Genomic DNA, 24,958 nt, shown 5'->3' with positions numbered 1-24,958 from the left:
GTTTCTGCGTAGTATCGCGAGAAGACAGTGAGTTGTGTCGCTGGTGGGGGTGTTTGCCTGATGTCATTAGGCAGAAAGGGAGGCTGAGATAACGGTGGGCACACGGGTGGAAAGCAAAACAATACCGCTACCGCTTTACCGGTCACACAGGGAATAATAACGGCTGTTTAGGGGTTAATTACGCTGCGTTAAATACATTCTCCTCAGTGTTGTCCGTAGAGGAAGAGGAAGAGGAAGTTAACGGACAGAAGGACCAGATGCTATTCCAGCGGAGAACGGGCTCGAATAAGCAAGACACGGTGATGGGTTCTCCTGACGGCTAACCTTCGCTTGAAACACGGATACTACGAAGAGAGGGGGACCTGTTTGCTTCTTCTCCACCTCGCTGTGTGTGTGTGTGTTTGACATTGTGTCTGAAATGCTAGCACAGTTGCGGTGTCGGCCGTCGAGCAGCTTCTGGGCCGCAGCTCGGCACACCGAGCCCGAATCTGGGAACTAGCTAGCTAGCTCTGTGCTAGCCGCAGCTGTACCCGATGCTGCTGTTGCTGCTGCTGCTAAACGGATCCACACAAGAGGTTCGGGGCCCCGGCGCTGAGTGAGCTATTGTTTTATCTTACTGGACTACAGCGGGCATTTGAGATGTGATGCTTTTGTGCGTCGTTTTTGAGCCGTTTGTAGCTGGAGGCTCTCGCTTGTTGAGGAGCTAACGTTGCTGCAACATGCAGAGCAGAACCACAGGCTCATGTTGAAGGGGGCGAGGTTAGACTGATAACAGCCCACCCTGTGTCTCTCTACACTCCGGGTCACATTTGGACAACGACCACATTTTTTCCACGTCATTCACTGCTTCCTCAGCTGGAGATATGGATAAACTCACGATCATTTCAGGGTGCCTCTTTTTGGCAGCAGATATCTTTGCAATAGCCAGCATTGCAAACCCAGACTGGATCAACACTGGTGAATCAGCAGGTAATGAAGCAGGCCACAACTGTCATTAAGAACCACTGTGATGTTTTGTGTGATTTAAGCAGGACTTCTCGCCACATCTCCCCCCCACGCTGCAGGAGCCTTTAGCGTCAGATAATCTCCATAACAAAGATATGCTCTATCGTGTGGAGGCTTTCATGTGCATCATCCGGCTCAGCACTGTGTTCTCTGCTGGTGTTTGTTGCTTCTTACTGACTTAAACCAGTACTTACAATTTCATACCTGAGTGATCAGCATCATAAACCTCTGTTGCTTTAGGGCTGCAACAAAACTATTGTTTCCATATGACTTTTGATAAATAGGTGAATTGCTAGTAACTCTTCAAATAGCTTGCTTTGATTAACAGTAACACAAAGAAAACACATTTTAAATTTAATAAGGATGTATAATGAAAAAGAGCTGTACATTTGGAAACTCTTTTGCTTCAAAATAGTGCTGACATCTTTAGTTGAATACTATATTGTCGGGTATTTATTCGAAGTGATGAATCAACATTTTATCAAGCATTAAAATGCCTTTCTCTTATACAAAACTGTGTAATTAGAATATGTTTGGGGTTTTACACAAAACAACCAGTTAAATCATGTGTCAGTGAGTTAAAGGGACATTATGGAGACTAGTCGACTTATTGAAAAATAAATCAACAAATGAATCAATCATGAAATAATCACTATAGCCTTTTTTCTTCCCACTGTCTAATTGATTAAGCGGCCTATCATTTTGGCCCTCAAATACATTTCATATGCTATGCTCTTCTTCTATGGTGACCTGACATTTGAAGTCACCTCCATGTGACCAATCAGCTGTCACTTGAGGAACCAAAGCAGGTGTTCATGTGTGGCGTCCCTGCTGATTTTGGACAGAAGCACGTGCTGTTCGTACCCTGCTTTATTTTTGTCAGTCCTGAAAACACATTCAGGCTATTGATAGACAGCTGCTCCTCTCTTTGTTCCCGCTGCAGGATGACAGCTTAGTAACTGGGTCAGGAAGGGTCCATCTCACACACACACGCGCACACGCACACACATCCAGGCTGTATTAGCTCCACAGAATCTGTACAAAAGTAATAACAGAGATGAAATGAGGGCATCGTCTACAATGCTTGCCATTTGGTTGTATTGTAGAGTTCCCATCTAAAGTTAGTGAAGTAGAGCCGAAACGTGGACAGCTACACCCCATTAACCCTTCCCTACAGATACCCTGCAGTCGGGCTGCTCGATTATTTGGGTCAATAATTGATATCATGATTATTAAAAACGATTATCCATTTACTTTGAAAACATCAATTTATTGGAGAAAAAAAATGGAACAGTATGTTTTTAACAGCTGATTACCCTGAACTTTAAGAATACTTCAACTGAAAAACCAATAAAAAAAAATTGAAAAAAGTAATAATGATAAAAACAATAATCGTTTTTATTTCGATTACGTTGTTTTCGTAATCGTTGCAAGACGTAATTGCAATTTAAAATACGATTAAATGAGCAGCCCTACCCTGCAGTGTTGAGAGTGGGTGTCGTGTTATATAGCAGGTTTCATACAGCCACCGACTTCCACCTCCCTGTCACTCTTCTCACTTCCCCTCACAGCTTTCACAGCACTCTTTGATGATCGTGATGTGACCTGTCTTGGATGGGTTTATGAGACATGAAGGTGATGGAGCACGGACACACATTCCTCTCTCTTGCTGTATTCAAATACATGATTGTAAACTAGGTTTGAAATCTAGTCAATATTCTGTAGTGTTCCTCGGTTTGGAAAGACAGTTATTATGCTTGTAAAATATATTTTGACTATAATTTCACCTTGAGAATCTGTTTATTTTGTCTCCACATTGGTAGGGCATGAGGTGCAATGTAGTCTTATTTTTCTATTTTTTTTTTTGTCAATGTGAAAATGAATGCATGTTGCTATTATACAGCTGCACATAACCCAGAAATCCATCCTTATGTGCACCTTGCAACAGATCTTAAATGGTCACCCTATGGGTTGAGTGTGGGATCTCACCCTCAAACTTTTGTAGTTATTTGTTAAGCTTAATATGAAACCATAATATTGTATAGATGACAACCACACATCACCTTTTGAGGGCACTAAAAAGTTGAAGCTGGTGCAAAAAGAACAAAGTGATCTATAAATGTACATTAAACACACTGCACGTAAAAAGGACTTTCAATTTAGGTAACAAAATTAATTCTGCTCACACGGCTATAACGTTGGAATACATTTACTTTGTGTGTAATGGGAAATCAGTGTCATGTGCCAGCTCTCCTGCATATTCCCTACTTTTACATTTCTTAATTTCAACCTGTGACCTTGGCTTCTCTTTGTCTGTAGAGCTTGTCAGTTTTTGTCCTGTTATGTCTGGACTTTAATCATGGTCTAGTCTGCATCCTAAATAATTTACAGTTCATATTTAGGGCTCTGCAACAGACTTTAGTTTGATACGTATGCCTCTATTAGCGCTGACATGCTGCTAAATGGCATTCAACCTAATGAAAGTCACATTTCTTGCAGCAGTTATTGTGCATTTGAGTGAAGTAGCCTTTCATGTTTCATAAGCTTGAGTTGTCTACCTCATTGCACAGACTTGTGTATCGTCTGAAGTTCTTATGAAGTAAGGGCCCCTGGCGACTCCCCACATATTGTTATCTCTTATCGGCTTTGTTGTCTTGTCAGATGGGCTCAGCTTTTGTCAACTTGCCCCTTGTTGGACCTCATTGTGCCGTGGAGAAACAGACATGTTCTTCTGGGTAGTAAGCAAAAATATAAGCTGACTTTGCTTCTTGAATGTAAGGCATTTGCTTCTGTTTCGGTCAAGTGATTTGATCAAAGCATTTCTTGAGAACAACTCATAGAAGTACACAAACGGAATCATCTTATATATCTAGAAATTACACGGAAAGAGCCATACCTCAGTGAGAAAGTGCACATTGCGCAGGAAGGAGTAGTAGCATAGCACTGCTGTAACACAAAAGACAAACACTGTCCTCCCTTCAGTGTGATATCCTCGGGCTGTAACAGCTGAAGTTGATTTCCTGTGCCGCGCTTCAAGACAAAAGCCACTGTGGCTGTAGTGTCAGGCTCGTCACCCAACTGCCCTCCTGCAGATACTTGGCATCAGAGTGGATGTCCTCCTGCAGTCCCTGAATAACCAGGGCTGAACCAAACGTTTTTTTTAAATATTAATCTGCTATTGAAGATTAAATATATGTTTGTCTTATTTTACGACGTCATCACTAGGGATTTCACTGTACCAGGAACTGAATAGCTGATACCAATACTATTATGACTACAATTCTCATACACTATTTTTAAAAGCTTTGAGGACAGTCAGTCAATAAGGCAGTGGAATAATGGACTACCATTTCCCATTATGTTGATTTATCTTCACTGGACTTTGTGTTAGCCCTCCACCATGATCCCCATGGTTAAAGCTCAACCTTCTTTACCAACATAAACTATGAACACTTAAAGCTCCTACTTAGCCTAAAAGTGATATCACTTTGCAAAGCCTTTTTTTGTACAGTGTGCTGCTGAATAAAAGAATACTGTTGATAGAGATCGTAAGCCTCGTGATAATCATGACAGTAAAATGCCACCCTTTTTAAGCACGTGGTTTTTCAAATAGAACAGAATACCTTTTGAGCATCTCTTCATCAATGGCTATAAATAATCTCCAACCAGAATTGCTGCCCTTAGAGTGAATGCTGTTCGGTAATACTTGTGTGATAATGAACAGCCAGGTCTATTTTCCACTAAGTGCTAAAGAGCAGCATGAGCTCCAATATGCTGCTTCAGGTTGTGTTGGAGACGGAGTTCTGATTGTGCCCAAAAACTCAGGCATTGTAATCAATGACACCGTTTGAGTTAGTTGCTAGATTATAAGTCTATGTTTAGCAAACAAACATGTAAGACTATACATTGTACAGTTGTACAAAATAACATTATACAAAATGCGTGAAAAAACTAAAAGGCCCAGGAACAGTATTGTGATTACAATCTGATGTCAAAAATATGAATTGGAGGATATTAAATGGTGTTATTGTAGATTTCTCTTTTAGAACACACACAGTGGCATTGATGCAAAGCAACTGAATCGGGCCCAGCCAATAATATCCAGATCGGCATCGTCAGCGGTTACACTTCTACACTTATTTCCAACCTTGGTCACCAACAAGAAAGGACAAAAACATCAGCATCGGTTCCGAACCGCAAATGTGACTGTTCTCAAATGTAGTTTTGTGTGTTCGATGTAAAGCCCTGAACTTGCGCACACACAGAAAACTGCAGCTTTAACACGTTTTTTAACACACGCCTGCAGGTGGCCCAAATGGCAGAAGCTAGGCCAACACTGATGTGTCCTGTCGGTTGAGGCACTCTAACTCTCTACTCACTCTTTGCTTTCACATCAGCGCTGCAGGTTGTCGATTCGATTATTTTAGATGTATCATTAAACACTTAGGTTGAGTGAATGCTATTCTCTCGTGGGTTGGTCGAACATGTTTTGTATGGAAGCTTTTGCCGTTCACAGCATCTGTGTTCCAGTGTGCCAACAATGCAAGGGCGCTGGAACAGCCTCCAGCAGCATTGGCAGAAGGCGCAGCTGTTGGCTGCTTTAACTTGCCTACTTGCCGCCCACCACAGATCAGAGGCCTGTTAGACTCATCCCTCTAGAGCTTTTAAAAAGCACCCTCCATACTCCGCTAATGACAGCATCATCATGCTGAAGATGAGCAGACACAGACCTCATTTCCTCTCATTCAGACCGAGACATGGTGAGATGAGGATTTTGAATTTTTGATCATAGCTGACCTGACTGCAGGGCGCAATGGGGGCGAGCAAATGAGCAGGGCTCGAAATATAGTATGGGCCCATTTAATTTCTACATGTGAGAGTCGAAGAAAACAATAAGATGTGTGTTTTAAGCTAAAGACAATCCAGTTTTGCTTTTTCTAGCAGGCACAATGTATAGTGTCACTTGCTCTGTCTCCAGTTTACTTCAATTAAAGCCCATGTACCAGATGAGGTCATGTACTGTCTCCTGTACTGGTGGGCTTGTCAGTCAGAGTTCACCTTAACGTTGAACCTGCAGATGTGCATGTTGGCCAACAGCAAAAAAACGAATGTCGTGTGTTTGGAAATGGTCATTATTCTAGAGATGCACCAACAGCTTGTTAAGAACAATATCACTTCCAGACAACCAGCAGAGACTCCAGTAATGACGCTTTTCCACTGGTCCCAATCAGGAAGTAATAAACAGATAATTGAATTAAAGGTGCTGGTTGGTGGGTTTACCTTCAGAAAGAGCCTGGCTCACGTTTCCCGTCTTTTTGCTAAGCTAGCTTTATATGCATTGGACATAACTGAGATTGGTGATCTTTGGTGAGCCAGCCATGCAAAATAAACGTGCTTCATAAAATGTCAAACTATTCCTGTAATATATCCTAATGCATTGTCTTGGCTTACACAGCCCAAGTCTGTAAGCTTTTGTGTGTCAGCTGAAAAGCAGACTCCCTATCTTAAAATAAATATGTATAACAACCACACTGTTGCTGTTTGAGTCCGACAGACTTTCACAAGAGCTGTTGCCTGCTCATGAGTTGTTTACCTGTATCCCTGTACCATAGCGTGCCTGCCTGTTGTAAGGCAGGCATTCCACAGAGAGCCAGTGAAACAGCAGGAGGCCAGAGGATCCAGAGAAAATGGCCATAAACTGGTGCCATTAACTGCAGCGTTCAAACCTTTGCTTCATGTTCTTCTGGTCCCAGCCGCAGTCTCTGCTTCCTTTACCTCTCTCACCTCTCGTTCTTTCATTTCTTCAAGGTTACTCTGTACTCAGGGAAAAGCCTGAGAGCTATTCAGTTGCCACTTTAGTCATGAGCCATGACCTCCATCTTTTTCTTTTTTTATGGCATAAGTGTTCTGCGCAGTGAGATATAAATTTCCAGAGCAGTGATGCAAACGATACGAGAAAAGCATCGATGGAGAACATCTGCTTTATTTGTAACTTGTCTGTAATGAAATGGGCCCTTATGACAGCATTTACTGTTACATTGGACAATGTTTACCAAATTGTCACAGATGTCCCCAGTGAAACATCAGTTACTATAATATACATTTAGAATTTAAAATGTATGAATTGTTATGTGTATCAACGACGTCCCTGCGCTGACTGTGCGTGGTGTGAAGGGTTGGTGTTCCTGCTGTAGAGTAAAGCCCTCTGTTCTGCAGCTTACTCTTACTTCAACATCTACTCACTCCTAAGGTGTTTCTTTTGAACCTCTGCATTGTGTGTGTGGGCTGTTACTGTAAAAGCAGTTCTTTCACCGGGTGTTATGAAAGAGACAGGATTTCCTCTGGATTGCCTGCAAAACACGACCGCACCCACGGGGAACAAGAACACCTTCCCACAGGCTTTGTTATTCTGTTTGTACAAAAGTGCTTTGGACATAATGGGGTTATTAGCAGCTTGATACGTTGTACAGAAAGGGTTATAGCCGACGCCGGGTTATCTGAAATGTTGCCAGACAGAGTCAGTAACGCGCCTGACCTTCTGTAGTTGCTTGTCTCATGCAAGCGTCCGCCCACCTGCTGAGCCCCTGTTGAACTTTTGTGATGTCGCCCACGCAGACTGCCTTTCAGTCAATGAATTATATTGTGGTCAGTAACAGAGTGTTTACCACTAGATCATTTGTCTTCTTTCAGACTACGCATCAAACATGTAGAGGAAATGCATTCTCTGAGAAGACAGCCTTGCTTTAGAGTTAGCTTAGCCAGAGTTAGCTTTGTATATCTTTGGCAGTTACTAGAAGGACAAAGTTTATTTACAGCTTCCCTGTGGAGATTTTGACCTTTTGTGGTACTATGGAGTTGTTTATCCACGTGTGGGTGTTAATCGTGTGCATGCCCGGTCGGATGCACACGCCAATGGTCTTTGACAGGTGAATCTAATGAGCCACGATATGTAGGCGAAACGGGCAAGAAAAAGACCGCTAGCAAGTTAACATGGATGTTAAAAATACAGGATGTAAAATACTTGAAATGTACACTTTGCAATTTATTTATCTTTAATGAGGAATGACCAAAAGTACACATTAACTTTATTTGTTTCCAGGAACACTCCAAAGGCACCTTTTAAGTAGAAATGTGTTACATTTACTTAAGTATGTTCTTCAAGTGTGGTATTAATAATCACTATATGACATGTATAGCGTGTTTTCGAGACTCAGCTTTGAGAATGAGAACATTGCCGTGCAGTGTTGCTTCAGATCCTCAAGTGTAGGTACACAACAACACTGCATTTTTCATGCAGTGTTGTTGCCTCTCCAAACCCAGTCCACCATCTTTCTGTTATTTGTACCAGAGCATTGGCATTCAGCACAGCTCATCTGAAAACATAATAATATACACCATTCAATTTTGTGCTTAAGCCTCTTTTATTTCTCAAATCAACACCTCACATCCTCACTAGTCCATCATTATATGTTTCCTTTCGTCGCCCCAGACCTAGGATCAGCAGAGGCCTGAGTGATGCGACGCTGTTCTGCTTACTCGGGTAGAAATTCCCCTTCAGGACGTTTTCGAATAGAATGACGTCCCTCCAGATAGGCCGCATGTTGCCGCTCTGTATGGCCTTCACACACACACACACACACACACACACACACACACACACACACACACACACACACACACACACACACACACACACACACACACACACACACACACACACACACACACACACACACACACACACACACACACACACACACACGCTTTAGCAGAGCTCTGCTCATGATTCACAGGGAGACGCGGGTCCATTTGCCTCCTTGTCTGATCAATGATGGAGGGCACAGTCAATGCGCATACTTAGACATTCAAAGCTCATAGCCAATGAAGATTTACACTGTCATACCTGCGTGGGACGGATTCAGTAATTGGCAGGATTGATTTATTCCTCGCTTGCTCTTGTCAAGAAAAGATATTGGCCGCTCACTGGCATAATTGAGCCCACCGGTGTAGAGAGAGCCGTTCCCCAGATCCTCGCCAGCACTGAATTGGTGACAAATTAAAGGAAGCTCTCTCTCTTCTCTCTTCTGTCACTTGTTCCTCTTTCACTTGAAATCCTCTGAGCTACTGTCACAGCTTTACTGCTCAGTATGAGACCTTGAATCTTTTGTTGCTCTTAAATTCTTGTGTGTTTCTCCTTTTGTATTCAGCCTGTAGGCATACTGTGGTGTGAAATATGAAATTGGCTTCGCATGCTCAAAAGGTTCGCCTCAAGCAGTTTAACTTTCCCTCCTATTTTTTTTACTTTTGCCCTATGGAGCAGAAATGACATCAATTTCTCTTGTATTAAAGGTGGGGTAGGTAAGTTTCAGAAACCGGCTCGAGATACACTTTTTGTTATATTTCATGGAATGCTCTTAACATCCCGATAGCAATGAATATCTTAAGTGCTTTGACAAAAAATCCATAAAAAAAGGTCATCTGTAGAAGCCGTAATACTGTAAAAAGTACAACTGGATGGCCTACCTGCCTGTCAGCCTTCCATCGGGGCACAAACTGATCTCGTGCCCTCATTGGTCATGTGCACGTTCGTGTGTGTTGGAGGAGGGGCTCTATAAGGAAGTGGCAGATTTTCTCCGGTTGTGTATTTTCAAATTCTAGCGATCTCGAGCCGGTTTCTCAAACTTACCTACCCCACCTTTAAGTGATGCTGAGGTTTTAATGTGTTTTCACTAACCCTAATATTAAGGGTCTTTGCTTGTCAATAATGATTTAAAACTAGATTAAAAATACAACCGAATGAAACTGACATGTTAATATGTCATCTCTCTGCAGGTGCCCTCACAGTCGGTCTGGTCCGGCAGTGTCAGACCATCCACGGGCGAGACCGGACCTGTATCCCCCCCCGGCTGCCCCCGGAGTGGGTCACCACACTGTTCTTCATCATCATGGGCATCATCTCCCTCACAGTCACCTGTGGACTGCTCGTGGCATCACACTGGCGCCGAGAAGCCACCAAATACGCTCGATGGATCGCCTTTACTGGCAGTAAGTCAACCAGACGATGACATTTGCGCTGGATAAATTAGTTTTGCTTTACTAGATCGGCTGTCAGTACATTTGCCCTCGGAGCTTTCTCACTGCATCTTTTATGGCATAACCTTTCCAAAGTCACTCTTGCATCTTAAGCTTTGTCATAAGCATTAGTCTTTCAAGGGCAGGAAATAATGGCGATGAGTTTAAAACAGAGTGAAATATTGGCCCAGATTTGCCCAGACGTCATTTGAGGCTTCATACAGGACCCATTGTGTGTTTGTGTTTCGGACTTACATCAAAACCTGTGTGGGTTTTTTTGTTTTTTGTGTTTAGATGCATTTGCAAATTCAGAGTGTTTTTCTTGCATGTTTAGCAGCTCCTCTCGCTCCCTGAAGCTGATTTATTGAGTAATGTGCAGCTCCTCGGATACCCGAGTGGGTGGCTTATGTGCCACAGCGTCTCTCTAGTGCCTTCTCTCCCTGTTTGCCTCGAACATCACTTATTTTATCAACAACACTTATTTTCCGATCATGATTTCTGGATACGCTTCCAGCCACAATAATATCTCGGCATCCATCTAATGTACAGCGGCTGGGCTGTGTGGGAGGGTGGAGTTGTATTGGCCGCTCAGTTAAGGAAAGAGACGGCCTGAAGCACACTCGTACAGATGGAGCGATGGTCCGTGGAGCCACAATGCTCTGTATTATTGTTCGAAAGCTGGGTGCATTTTTCAACACACTGAGGCTTTTTTGTTCTGCTGATTTGAATAAACACTCGGTGCTTTCGTCAAGATTATTTTCTAAGCCTGCCGGGCCAAATGCAGACTCATAATCAGCGCTCCCTAATCACTTGCAAACTCCCAATGAATCACCACTTTCTCCACAAACTGGTCCGTCTTTCCAATAAGCACAAATCTGTATCGCATCTAAATTGGATGCCGTTAAGTCATTGTTTTACCATCACGCTTAAAGGGAAGTAAGGCTGTTGCCATGGAAACTGTGAGTCATTGTCACCCTTGTCCCCTTATTAAGCTTCAGTTGGCCACTTTAGACAGAAGAGGTTTATTGTTGTTCTTTTTAACAGGTTTAAAGCAAAATGATGATTGTCAGGAAATAGTGCTGTGGGGATTTTATATATTTAAGGAACAAGGTAGAAGAAGCTTGGTTTGTTGAGAAACAAAAAGTCATCTCTTATTTTGTTGTAGGACAACAGTTAACTTAGCCTAAGTTAACGGTCAACCTGGGATACTCTGTTATGTCACAAGTCTGTTTAAATTGTAGGAGAGGGAAGAAATGGCAACATTTGACTTTGAAAGGACATTCTGTCCCTTGTGATCAGATTTGTATCAGCATGCGAACACCTCTCTGCCTTCGGCCCAGCAGAGTGAGCGGGTAAAAGGTCATGTGAGGAAACGGCCGGGCGCTTAGGAAGAGTTGAGTAAAGAAGCCGAGTTGAGTGGAAAATTAATCCTTGTGCAGGGCTGAGAGCCAAGGCAAAGACAAAAATGGACATGGAGAGACGATGAATAAAGTGAGGTTGGATTTAAGGAGACAGGTTGGTGCATTCAGGGTAACCAGGGGATGAAGGTTGAGGGAAGGTGGGCCGTCTGTTGTGGAACTCCAGGCCACCGCCTCCTGAATGGAGAGCTTTGTACGTCCAGCACAGGCTCGCCTCTGTGTCGCTACACACACACAAACACACGCTCACACCAGCAGTGTTTCCCTGAGGTGTGAGAGTCATCTGTAGGAGGAGGACTGGGAGTGGAGTTAAAATGAATACAATGTTTACAGTACATTAACATTTACTGCAGTGGAAATTACAATATATAAATAATTAGGTTTTGATTGGAGCCACATACACCTGTATCCAGTCCATCGATCACATTGTTAGTCCATCTTGATTTGAAGAGTAGCTTAACATTAATCCACTCTTTTGAGTTTATAAATAACATGTATACTCTTTATTACACTGTATGTTTGTCCCCTTGTGTTGAATACCTCATTAGTTACTTAATGAGAAAATAAATACTGTATGTTTGGCTTCCATAAACACAAACATGCAAAAATATTGACTATCACGTCATACTAAGAAAGCAGCAAATCCTTACATTTAGAAAGCTGGAAACAGAAAATGTTAAACATGAAAAAGGATGAATTATTAATGAGTTATCAAAATAGTTCAACCCAATTATTTATGTTTAAAGGTTATTTCTGTACTAAACATTAGTAGTCCATTAGCTAAATTGCTGTAGTTCGATCAGCAGCAGGTTAGCAAGGTGCCGTGTGTCATCAGTTCAGGCTTTTAAGAGAAGCAGTGGACTGTGATGTGCACTTTAATTAACTCTCTGGTGAAGCTTGCAGGAGAAATGCTGAGCCATGTATTTCTGGCCAAAGTTTAGCTTACCGTATCCCTTTGCAATCTCGCCCCCCTAATAGATTAACACTTTGAACAATGAGCAGGCAAAATCAGCTACATATTAGCTTGTGTGTGTGGTGCAGCTTTACCAAATGTAATGGTTTAAATGTCAGGGATTTGTTTAAATAGCTGCATGGATATCGCAATGTGTTAGAAAATATCACTCGTCACCGACTTGAGCTTCAATATCAGGATACATGTATTTATTATCCTTGCAAGAATGGAAGTAGTCATCACGCATAGAGGTGCATGGGACAAATAGTTCCCAGAACAGTGTCCTTCACCTACCTTAAATACAAGAGAGGGTGTATCATAGTCACAAGATGCAAGAATACTGGCTAAGGCCCACGTAAGCAATAAACATGACAGTCATATGCCTATCTATCTGTAGGGGCTGAATCATCATGTTAATCGTTGTCACATGGCTATCATATGCCTAAAACAGTTTGTCCTGACACTCTTCTAGGTAATCATACATCTGGTTACGTACACAGCTACGTAGGGCCTTTGTTCTACTCTGATATTAGAAGAGTACATTCAGTATTTTCCCAACACAATGGCATTCAGATTAAATATGGGGGCAATTTGTCATATGTATTTTGAGACATACTGTTGCCATCCCACAATTATAAACAAATAGCCCCATTTATTCTATCCATATCGCTAATTTCTAATTACTTATTTAATCTCTGGGTTCATTTGTAGACACTGACGGCCACAAAATGTATTTTGGTAATCCCAGTGCTACTACGGTCTCCTCCAGCTGCAAGAGACTTCAAATCTGATTAAAGCAACATCAGTGAGATGTTTGAGGCTGAGAGAAGTCATCCCTCAGGTACTGAACAGTTTCTCTAATTGGAAAAGGAGAGAAAGCTAAAACGGCTTCATCACCTCTCACCAAAATGCATTACATACTGTTACGTTCCCTCCTAAACTAGGGGTGCAAAGGGAAGTAACAAAACACAAGAATAACCGGGCGAGAGAAAAAGGAGAGGAAACTGACCGCTGAAGCCACAAAGTGATGTTTAATTAACCAATGATAGACAAAAGAGACTCACCAGCCAATTTGCAAAGTAAACTGAAAACAACTTTCATATAAAAGAAAGCGACTAAAACAAAACAATACACTCGAGCACATCTCCTAATAGTTAGCAAAATAGAGGTTAATAGCAGGTCTCACACAGAGATAGGGACACGACACATGCTGCACACATGCAGCCCGAGGAGAAGGAGAGAGAACACTGCAGCCTTCCTCAGGTCCTTTATAGAGGCCCTGATTGAGGATTGGGAGCACCTGGGGAGAGGCTGCACCTGGGGACAATCAGGCTGCACCTGGGGAATCAGAGGGAGAGAGAGAAAGACACACACACCCACACAAATACTACGGCACGTAACACATAAAACCAAACAAGTGTTTGGCCACAGTTACCAAAAACACTCTTGGACATAAATCGTGAAGTCTCACCCACGGGACAGTACAGTATCGGCCACCACATAATATTATCCGCTCCCTTCTTGTATTTGATGATGATGTTGAAGTCTTGTGCCAACAGGGCCCAGCGCTTCAACCGCTGGTTGTGGTTGAACATCTGGGACAGAAATACGAGTGGGTTGTGGTCGGTGTACACCACCACTGGCGTTGAACTGGACCCAACATACACTTGAAAATGCTGCAGGGCAAGGAGCATGGCCAGAGTTTCCTTCTCAATGGTGGAATAATTCAGCTGATGTCGCTTGAACTTGATCGAGAAGTAGCACACAGGATGGCACACACCCCCATCACCTTCCTGCAGCAGCACAGCACCAGCCCCAGAACCACTAGCATCCACCTCTAGTTTGAATAACCTGTCACACTGCTGACCACCAGAGGGCACTATCAAATCATCCTCAACCATCGACACTGCACAGGCTAGGGAAGTGGCCACGCTGGGAACAGCAGTCACCACAGTACCTTGCTGCTCCCCCTGGGGAAATTTCCCTGGCATGATGGGACTTAAGCATGTTAACATGGCACAACCTTGTTTTTCTCCTACGCTCAGGTGTGTCAATGATATAGTTGGTGTCAGACACTTGCCTTACAACCACATACGGACCTGAGAAACGCGCGTTGAGAGCAGATCCGGGTGTAGGCAACAACACCAGCACCTGCTCACCAGGCTGAAACTGCCGCTTAACTGCTCTCCTATCGTACCTGTTCTTCATGTTTTCCTGCGAAGATGCAAGGGCTTCCCTTGCTAGCTTAGTTGCCTGTCGTAAACGCTCACGACACTGGGACACAAACTTCTTCACATCAGTTTTCGGAAGGGACTCAGACATCAATTTATCTTTCAGCATCTTTAATGGGCCACGCACATTGTGCCCAAACACTAGTTCAGCTGGGCTAAACCCAATAGACTCCTGCTTTGCGTCACGAATAGCAAATAACACGAAGGGAACACCCTCATCCCAGTCCCTGCCTGTGTCATGGCAGTATTTACCAAGCATCGACTTCAATGTCTGATGCCAACGCTCAAGTGCCCCTTGTGATCCTGGATGGTAGGCACTAGACACTGAATGGAAAACACCCAATGACTCCAAGGTTTGTCTACAAATCTTGGAAAGGAAGTTAGTTCCCTGATCAGTCTGCACAACCTTCGGCAACCCAAAGGTGGTAAAAAACTTGGTCAGTGCTTTAATGATGGCCGGTGCAGTGATTTTACGCAAAGGGATGGCCTCAGGGAAACGGGTTGATACACGCATCACAGTCAGCAGAAACCGATTACTGCCTTGGTCTTCGGCAACGGACCGACACAGTCAGCAATGATATGGTCAAAAGGCTCACCAATAGCCGGAACAGGACACAACGGCGCTGGGGAACTACTTGATTTGGTTTACCCACCACCTGGCATGTGCTACAAGTTCTACAGAAACACACTACGTCATCTTTCAATCCTGGCCAAAAAAATGTTGAAGGATCCGGTCATAAGTCTTAGTCACACCTAAGTGGCCAGACCACAGTGCTCATGGGCTAACCAGAACCTGCTGCCGACAACTCACAGGAACCACTACTGATAAACGCTGTTCCAATCACACCTGAACCAACATCTGCATCACTTGATTGGTCAGCCCACCGGCGCATCAGCACCCCGTCATCCACAAAAACAATTGTTTCTTATTGCCTTCGTTAGGGTTCTCAGCAGCGTTAAAACACTTGATCAAGGTAGGATCATCTCTCTGTGCCGTGATGAGCACCTCACGGGTCAAAGGCATAGCCATCTCTGGAGCAATAGCGAGAGGTTCCATTTCACCATCACACTGTTGGAGGGCCCTCCACTAATCCATCAACAGAGGTCAACCTGTCGTTAGATAGGGCAGAAACAAGCCAAGAATCAGACAAATCCACATCCTGAGCCTGCTTACGGGCCTGAGCTCTGGTCGAAACACTAACTGCAAATACCTCCGGATGAGTCAGAGCTAGGTTATCATCTACAGCACCAGGAACGTCAACAACCTCTGGAGTAGGATACACTTTACCTCCGGCTATATCGTTTCCCATTATGAAATCCACACCGTCGATTGGAAACCTGGGGAGTACGGCAACTGTGAAGAAACCAGTAGCCAGTTTGGACTGGACATGGACATTGTGGAGAGGTGCGGGCACAAAACCCATTTCGATACCTCTTACCATGGCACTTACATCACAGGCAGACTCAGTACTCAAGGGCAGAGCACTGGCAAGAATGAACGACTGTGAGCCACCACTGTCTCGTAACACAGTAACCTGCCGCTGGTCCCCCACCTTCCCTGATGGAGAGACAAAAGCAGTGGAGATGAACGGCTTAAAACACTCATCAGGGCCCGTGTTAACAGTGGCCTGACCACTAGGATATATTGTTTTAATCAAGCCTACCCCTTTTGGGTGCTTGCCACCTGCTGCCCGCTCTCGCTTCCAAGCTGCACAGTCTGCTATCATATGACCTGGGTCACGACAAAAAGAAAAACTCTGTCTAGCCTGGGATCCAACACTGAAACACTAGCACAGGGAACGTCAGGAGCTCTACGATAAGTGTCCCGCTGAGGAGGATCACGCTGAAAAAAACCGCTCTTGTGTATCAGTGCAAACTCGTCTGCCAGAGTGGCAGCCTGATGAAGGGTAGTTACTTTCTGCTCGTTCAGATGGACTACCGTACGCTCCGGTACACAGTTTTTAAACTCTAACATCATCAGCTCACACACTGAAGTAATGTCATCAGCTTTACACGCTCTACACCACCTGTCAAAGAGGACTTTCTTCTCCCTCGCGAAGTCCACGTACGTTAGGCCAGAAGTTTTCTTCAGGCCGCGAAAACACTGCCTGTAGGCCTCAGGCACAAGCTCATATGCCCTGAGAATAGCACCTTTCACATTGTCATACACCAAACTATCCTCGACAGAAAGAGAAGAGCAAGCCTCTTGAGCCTTGCCGACTACCTTGCACTGTAAAAGAATAGCCCACACATCTTCTGGCCAGTGCAGAGCAGCAGCAATGCTCTCAAATGCACCAAAATAGATATCCACCTCTGATTCACGAAACACAGGGACCAAAGAAATATGCCTGCTCACATCAAAGGAGGCAGCAGGACCAGAAGATGTAACGGCAGAATCACCCACCACAGCTGCTTGGAGCTCTAGCTGACGCATCCGGACAGCAGTGTCTGCCTCCAACTTCCTGATCTCCAGCTCCCTCCTGAGCTGAAAATCCCTATCACGCTCCTCCCTCTCACACTGTAGACGAGCCATACGCACTTTTACCCTGGCATCTAATTTAGACCCCGTAGATGAGGATCCTGCCGAAAACGAGTCAAACTGAGGTATGGTGAAAAGTTTTGCCTGTTCCGTAGCAACACCAATGCGGCCTCCACCATGACATACTGCTGCTACAGCCCCGGCCACCGTGCCAGGGGATTCCACTAGGCAGACTCAAAACCCCCTGTTCAACTAGTCCAGTTAGCAAAGTAGCCTTGAGTTCACTTTTAACAAGAGCAGAGGCGACAGAAACGTGATAATGGTCAGCAACTAACCGCAAATCAACCTTCCTGCACCCGTCTAGCTGTCCCACTGTAGGACTGGCCACGAACTGCTCCAAAACAAAAACCATCCTTAGCAACGGCTACTTACAAATAACTTTTTATTTTACAAACTTCCCCAGATCCTGCCTACCAAAATGTACCTACCTATCTCCTGGAGCGTGCCGGGCTCGAGGCGACTTTAAAGGCAAACATCAGCAGCCGAAACCCTGAAACGCCTGCCCCAACAGGGACTAATTCCCCACCCAGGATTACCCCGAAAATAAAAAGGCAAAATAATAAATGAGTGCCTGAAGGAAGGACTGATTCAGCCCAGCTAGACACTCCCCTATCCAAACTGAGGAAGCTGTTAAACAGTAAGAGACTTCACAGCCAATGCTACACTTATATACACTACTGCTCACCACCAAACACAATATCAACACTATACGACAAACAATCAAATACTCAGTCCTTGGCTCAAAGATCCCGGACGAGCCCCCATTTGTTACGTTCCCTCCTAAACTAGGGGTGCAAAGGGAAGTAACAAAACACAAGAATAACCGGGCGAGAGAAAAAGGAGAGGAAACTGACTGCTGAAGCCACAAAGTGATGTTTAATTAACCAATGATAGACAAAAGAGACTCACCAGCCAATTTGCAAAGTAAACTGAAAACAACTTTCATATAAAAGAAAGCGACTAAAACAAAACAATACACTCGAGCACATCTCCTAATAGTTAGCAAAATACAGGTTAATAGCAGGTCTCACACAGAGACAGGGACACGACACATGCTGCACACATGCAGCCCGAGGAGAAGGAGAGACAACACTGCAGCCTTCCTCAGGTCCTTTATAGAGGCTCTGATTGAGGATTGGGAGCACCTGGGGAGAGGCTGCACCTGGGGACAATCAGGCTGCACCTGGGGAATCAGAGGGAGAGAGAAAGACAGACAAACACTACGGCACGTAACACACACTTTGCAGGAAACCAAAATAACTCAACATATCCTCAGTTTACTTTGAAAGTCTGTCATACTTTTTGTTGGAGAACAAGGGTCTTGAAACTAAGATGGTTGATAATGTATGCAGTACACAGTGACATATAGTGAGTCCCACCCCCTCATAGGCCCAACCCTGCTACTGCAGACAGTCCAGGATGAAATGCTGATCAAATATTCCACTGTGCTTTGAATGCAACAAGAACAATTTATTTTTAGGCACCTAAAGCTATTTTTAGAATTCTGTGGAGCCATTGTTCTGTGATTCCAAACAGTTACAGTTTAACACCACGGGGTTACAGAAGGAGACTCAGAGGTGGACCCAAAGCTTCAGTTTTAACGTCTTCAAAGGAAACCGAATGAAAAGGGAGATTCTAATTAGTGACAACTTTGTTATCCAATCACTTCATCCTGACCGTGTGATAAGACTAATGATGTGACCCCTGACCTCTGCTTACTCTGCAGCTGTGAGCCTGCTGTGCTGATGTTCTTCAGAGGGGAACTTCTCCTCTGTGAATTTTTTCCACATGCGTACTTGTACATAGCCAATTTAAAAATGTGGCTAAAGGGAACTCCTGCAGAGTGCTACTTCGTTCAACAAAATAAAAAGGTTTTCTTAAATCCTTTTGTAGCTCCAGAGGAAGCTGCCTGAAATCTGGTTAATTGCCTCAAGTGATGTCACCCAAGTCGGATAAAAGTTGTAAAGTGAGACCTCTGTAGCCTGACGGCCCCTACACATGGCGGCGTGCGTTGAAGCTTGGCGGTGGGCGTGTCTGAAGCTTGGGGAGTCAACGCGACCAACAACCAATCACATGAATCTCATGTTATTATATAATTACATGTCACACTTTATATGATGAACATTTATGACATTAATGTCTATGGTGCTATTTTATGCAACATTCCATGCTGGCTAAATACTGTCTATGCCTGCTAGCTGTCCATTCAAACGAAGTACACTGGATATAAAATCCCCCAACAGGCGAAAACCTACCAGTTTCACCCACTGTCTCTGCCACCTCCCTCCATGCCTGGCTCCTCCGGTTTGTATCCCGGTAGGTGAACAGGGACTGGTCATAAAGCACCGGGTGATTCCCTACCGCTACAATGATTTTGTCCTCCATTTTTTGGAACATGAGGAAATGACCTGCAGTATGGCTCTCCCAGCATAGACATACATGCGGTTTGATTGGCTAGCGCTTGTACTGGCAGATTTGCATAAACGGGATTTGATTGGCTGACGCTTCCGTCGAAGCTTCAAAAGTAGAACATTGCTCTACTTTTTAAGCGAGCAACACGTGCAAAGCAAAGCTTTGCCCCCACAATGCAGTTCGGCAAAGCGTGACGTCACCCCATTCAAAGTGAATGGGCAGAAGATAGTCCTCTTAGCTTGAGGCTTACTTTATGTTCTACCACTATTATAACACAACTGAATCTCAGACCAATCTGTCATCAATGGAATTGCATTCTGGGTAATACAAGGTAGTTACAAGGATTCAATGAAAAAGAAGAATTAATGGAATAAAACATATGGTAGGAATCAAATCGATATTTTTCTTTTCAAACAGCCATTGTGAGTCTGACAATGCACTCTTTTGTTATAACAGTGCATTGTTATTGTAAATAACCAAAGAAGGTCAAAGGAACACAACCTAAATGGACAATACGTTTTTAATATAATACGATTGTGTCATTACTAAATGTTTCTATCGGTAAATAAAAATTCTTACTGTGTTACATATAGTGGTAGCTGTGGGACAGAACTAACTTGCAGTGAGTAAACAGAGCTGTGGCTGTCAGAGAGCCTGAACACCTTTAAGCTTGTAGAGACATTTTGCACAGGTTGCTATAGAGAAGTTATTTATGGTTCTGCAGAAACATTTACTGACACAGATGCTGCATTCATGTGGTGTCAAGGTTCTGCAAATATGTGGTGCTCAAGGATGGCACTTGATAATGATAGCTTTGTGCAAAAGAAATTGCCTAAAGCCACATAAAAGCTTCACTTCACTAACTTCAAAGCTGAAATTAAATCACCTGATAGATGCTTTTCAGAAATGTGCAAAAACATTTTACTGTGATGGAATGCACCCTTCATTTACTCTCAGAAAATAATGTGCCATTGAAAAAGGACAAATACAGTTTCTAACTCACATAAACTATTATATTTCGATTATTTTTGTCAGAGTAATGTATAAGCCGTAAGCTAACTTTTAATGAAATGTTGACACAAAGAAGTTACATAAATGCTTTTTAACAGAAACAGTTTGTCACACTGTGAGTCTTCCTAAAACACACAGTGCCCCCCTGTCATGGTGCTACTATGAGCCCCCTCTGTGTAATTGCCCCTTTAGAGCCTTTTGAAAGGCCCTATTGTAAGTCTCTAATTAACTCGCTCAAATTCAATTCAATTTGAGCAGCTTATGCTTCCTGCTCAAGGTGAGTGAGTTAGTCGCTTCTTGTGTGGAGAACAAAGTCTTCAAGGATAACTGAGGTTTAAGTTTCTGTGTCCTTTATGTATTTACTTACTCTCCAGCTTATGAGTCTGTCCTTGAGATGAATCTAAATGTTTAAACACCTGGCCAGTAAAATGATGTTTCTGTGCAGGTATTTTATGATTTGGGGAACAGTAAACTAACATCTTCCCTCTCCTTCCTTTCAGTGATCCTGTTCTGCATGGCGGCGCTCATCTTCCCCATAGGCTTCTATATCAACGAGGTGGGGGGGCAGCCGTACAAGCTGCCCAACAACACGGTGGTGGGCTCCTCGTACGTGCTCTTTGTCCTCTCCATCTTCTTCACCATAGTGGGACTTCTGTTTGCCGGCAAAGTCTGCCTCCCAGGCTGAGGACTGCATCCCTCCCGCCTCTGGACTGACACACGAGGCTCTGAAAATGTTACGGGATTTACAAAAACACAATGACTGAACATTAAGAACAACAAACTCTGGCTAAAAGCCTGACACAGGGAAGTCTTTGATTTTATGTCAAGGGACCGCAGCACCACGGAGTATCTAACGAACAAAAAGACTAAAAGAGGCGACGTGGACACAATAGGGTGGAGGAGAGAGAGAGAGGGGGCGGCAGAGGCTGCTGCAGCACCCTGCCACTGTTGATTTAAAATATGGCCATCTCTGTTGTTGTTCTGTTGGAAGAGGGTGCTTAATGTGCTGCTGTCATGGCAACTGCTGGTCACAATGCTGGCACCCATTCCTTGAGGACCACTCCTCCCCTCGCCCGGCCGCCCGCTGCAGCGCCCTCAGCACACACCCGCGCTGTCACGACTGCTCCGGGTGCTATTTTTGGCTCCTCTTAGCTATTTCTGTTGTGTGTTGTTTTGTTTTTGTACATTTTGTGTTCTCGTTTTGTTTGTTTTTCCTTCCAACCTCCGCCGCCTTTCACTTAAGTAGCTTGAGTGTTATTGAGGCTCACTGAGCTGAGTCTTTGAGGGTCGTTTTTTTTTTGCCAGCTTGGCTTTAGAGCAGGGTTTATTCTCGCCCACCACTTCCCGAGGCCCCAGGTGTGCGGCTGTGCTGAGCAGCTGTGAGCGCGGGGGCAGGTCTGAGAGGGGGGGGCAGGTCTGCCTCCTCTCAGGCTCCCACCAGCTGCAGCTCAGGAGCAGGTAGCAGCGTAGGACCCCCCCCCGGGCCGCAGACGGGAGGACGAGTAATGTAAAGGAGAATGCCACTCAATGGATGACCAAACATTTTGTTTATCTGTACGCTCGGCAACAGAGTATTAGTAAGCTTAACCCATGACACTGATAAACATCTTTGCCAATAACTAGTAAAACTGTGCATTTAGAAAAGGATCATCTGAATATAAAGACAACTCTTGTATTTGTTGTAATGATTCTGTTAAACACGACCACAAGCACAGTGGCTTTTTCAAAGTAGAGTATTGCATCACTGTGGTGTTACATTTTAGAAGGGTAGAGATGACCTTAGTATATCACTAATTGTAGCAGACAGTATTGACTTTTTATTAATAGAAGATAAAGTTGAAAATAACATAAGCGAATCGTGACAATTGGTGGTATTCTCCTTTTAATGTTGGACAGGAAGGAAGCGAGCCAGGAGCTTTTTTTGTCTTGTGGAGGCACAGGGACTGCAGGTCAGGTCCATGGGGCTGGGCCTCAGGGTGCTACTTTTGAGGTCTGTGATTGTAAAACACACACACACACACACACACACACACACACACACACACACACACACACACACACACACTCTGTATACTGTAAATATGCAGCAACAAACTTATTTTTTATTTCGTAATGCTTCATTTTTTTCAAGAACAGCTTTTAACTTAACACAGAGAGGTGCAGATTACTGTGACTCTCAAAAGTCAAACTTGGTCCCACAAGTCTTCCCCTGCTTTATCAAGAGCACCAACATTTGTCAGCTAACTCGCCTTTATCAAGGTGGTCTCTAAGGTTTATTTTTCTTGTTCTGGTCCATAGTCATGCTCGTAAGAACTACAAATCCCATGACTTGTAGGCTCTAGGGGATGTCAACATAAAGTACAGTGTTGCCATGGATGTAGTGAGTTATGCTGTGAGCTACAGGTTAAGATGTGCTTTAATTTGTATATTTGTTCACATAGTGACAAATTGGCCATATTTAAGTATTGGTTACTAGGATGCCAGTTTAGCTAGCCTTTTACCGACTGCGGTAGTTCATCTAATTTTACAAACTGGTTATTGTGTGTGTGTGTGTGTGTGTGTGTGTGTGTGTGTGTGTGTGTGTGTGTGTGTGTGTGTGTGTGTGTGTGTGTGTGTGTGTGTGTGTGTGTGTGTGTGTGTGTGTGTGTGTGTGTGTGTGTGTGTGTGTGTGTGTGTGTGTGTGTGTGTGTGTGTGTGTGTGTGTGTGTGTGTGTGTGTGTGTGTGTGTGTGTGTGTGTGTGTGTGCGTGTGTGTGTGTGTGTGTGTGTGTGTGTGTGTGTGTGTGTGTGTGTGTGTGTGTGTGTGTGTGTGTGTGTGTGTGTGTGTGTGTGTGTGTGGAGAGAAAGAAAGAAAGAAATGTACGGCTGCGATGTGCCCGTCTCGGTTGGTCTGTATTGTGCCATGACCTGTTTTTGTTTAATAATGTACAGACACTCAAAAGGCAGGATCTCTGTATTAGGAAGCACTGTGCGTTGGACAGTATAGGTAACATAGAAGCACCACAAATGTATAAAAAAGAGAGAACTTCTTACCTCATTGTTTTTGTTTCTGCTATTATTTTCTAATGGTGGCAATGTGTGCCCACAAATTGTCTCTTGCCTTGATCGGATGTCTTCACATAAAGCCTATGATCATAGGAAATTATTTATCACTGAATAAAAAGAGGAAAAATGGGTGTGTGTTGCTCTGATGTAGTTGTTATGATTTATTGTGCTCATTTAAGGGGATGTGAATGGCAAAACACAACTCATCATCTAATCTTAAACTATGTATCTGAGAATGAACATGCTACTTCTGCAGGATGGGATTCAGATGTCCTTCTACTCTTCATTGAACTTGAAAAAAAACTGACTTCAAGGGCAGCCTCTCAGGATGCAGCAGTGAAAGGACGATCTGTGTTCCCAGAGTGCATCTGTTAAATACTGTCTTGAAGTCTATTTTTAGAGAAGTATTGTCTAAGCTAAGTGATCTAATGAGGTTAGTCATCTTCAGAATTTCGTTTTGCAAAGGCAACTTTCCCTTCAGAATAACACTTGCTTATCTACACATCATGTTTAAGAGTCTGCGTAAAGGAGCGCAGTAGTTGCACCCTTTATGTTTTACCTTGACCGACTATCAGAATTATTTGATTTGTTATTGAACGAGAGGGCAGCTTTTGATAGCAACCTAACTTTCGAAAGGTCAGGTTTTAAGGAATTAAAAAAGGTATTACATTTTAAACAAAGTTTTGACTGAGTTTTTAGGGCAGACTTTTGCTTCCATACGTATTGTCCTTACAGAAGATCGATCCATGCAACCAATGTTTGTGTTTTTAAATATGAAGCTATCACCAGCAGCTGGCTAGCATAGCTTAACGCAGAGGCATGACAAGGGGGCGGGAGAGACCAGGAGGAAAAATGGTTATTAAAAAGAAAAAAAATCTTAATTTGAAAAGTTATTGATTCGAAAATAATATGATACAGTGCTATTACGTCTGGGTCTCTGTGTGTGTGGAACGAGCCATTTTGTTTGCGTGCGCGAGCGAGAGGGGGCACCGGTACCGGAGATCGTAGTTGTTAGCTTCTGGTGCTAGCGAGCTACGCTAACGGATATAAGGAGTTTTTTCCACAACACGCTGGAGGAGAGTCCTCTCCTGTCAGACTGAGTGAGAGGCTCATTGAACTAAAGGACTCTCGGAGTGTTTAGATAGTTAACTTTAGTCTAAGTTATCTCAGTGGGTCTAAAACGTTTTGGTCACCATTAATGTAAACAATTATTTCCGAGGCACACGTTCATATGATCATTAAAGGTATAAGAGAATAAATGAAAAACAGGTATG

At 43.7% G+C, this 24,958-nt stretch overlaps 1 protein-coding gene across 1 annotated transcript; it reads left to right on the top strand.

Annotated features, from left to right (window-relative positions):
* Positions 1-44: 44 nt before the first annotated feature.
* mosmoa (modulator of smoothened a) lies at positions 45-23,174 on the top strand. The gene is made up of 3 exons (XM_034089131.2): positions 45-969; positions 9,838-10,050; positions 21,141-23,174. Exons 1-3 carry the CDS (start codon positions 864-866, stop codon positions 21,323-21,325), a joined length of 504 nt encoding a protein of 167 aa, XP_033945022.1. The 5' UTR covers positions 45-863; the 3' UTR covers positions 21,326-23,174.
* The last annotated feature ends 1,784 nt before the right edge of the window (positions 23,175-24,958 follow it).

This window comes from Pseudochaenichthys georgianus, chromosome 8 (genome assembly GCF_902827115.2).
Source record: "Pseudochaenichthys georgianus chromosome 8, fPseGeo1.2, whole genome shotgun sequence".
NCBI classification, from domain to species: Eukaryota; Metazoa; Chordata; class Actinopteri; order Perciformes; family Channichthyidae; genus Pseudochaenichthys; species Pseudochaenichthys georgianus.
This window is presented reverse-complemented; position numbering and strand designations above follow the sequence as displayed.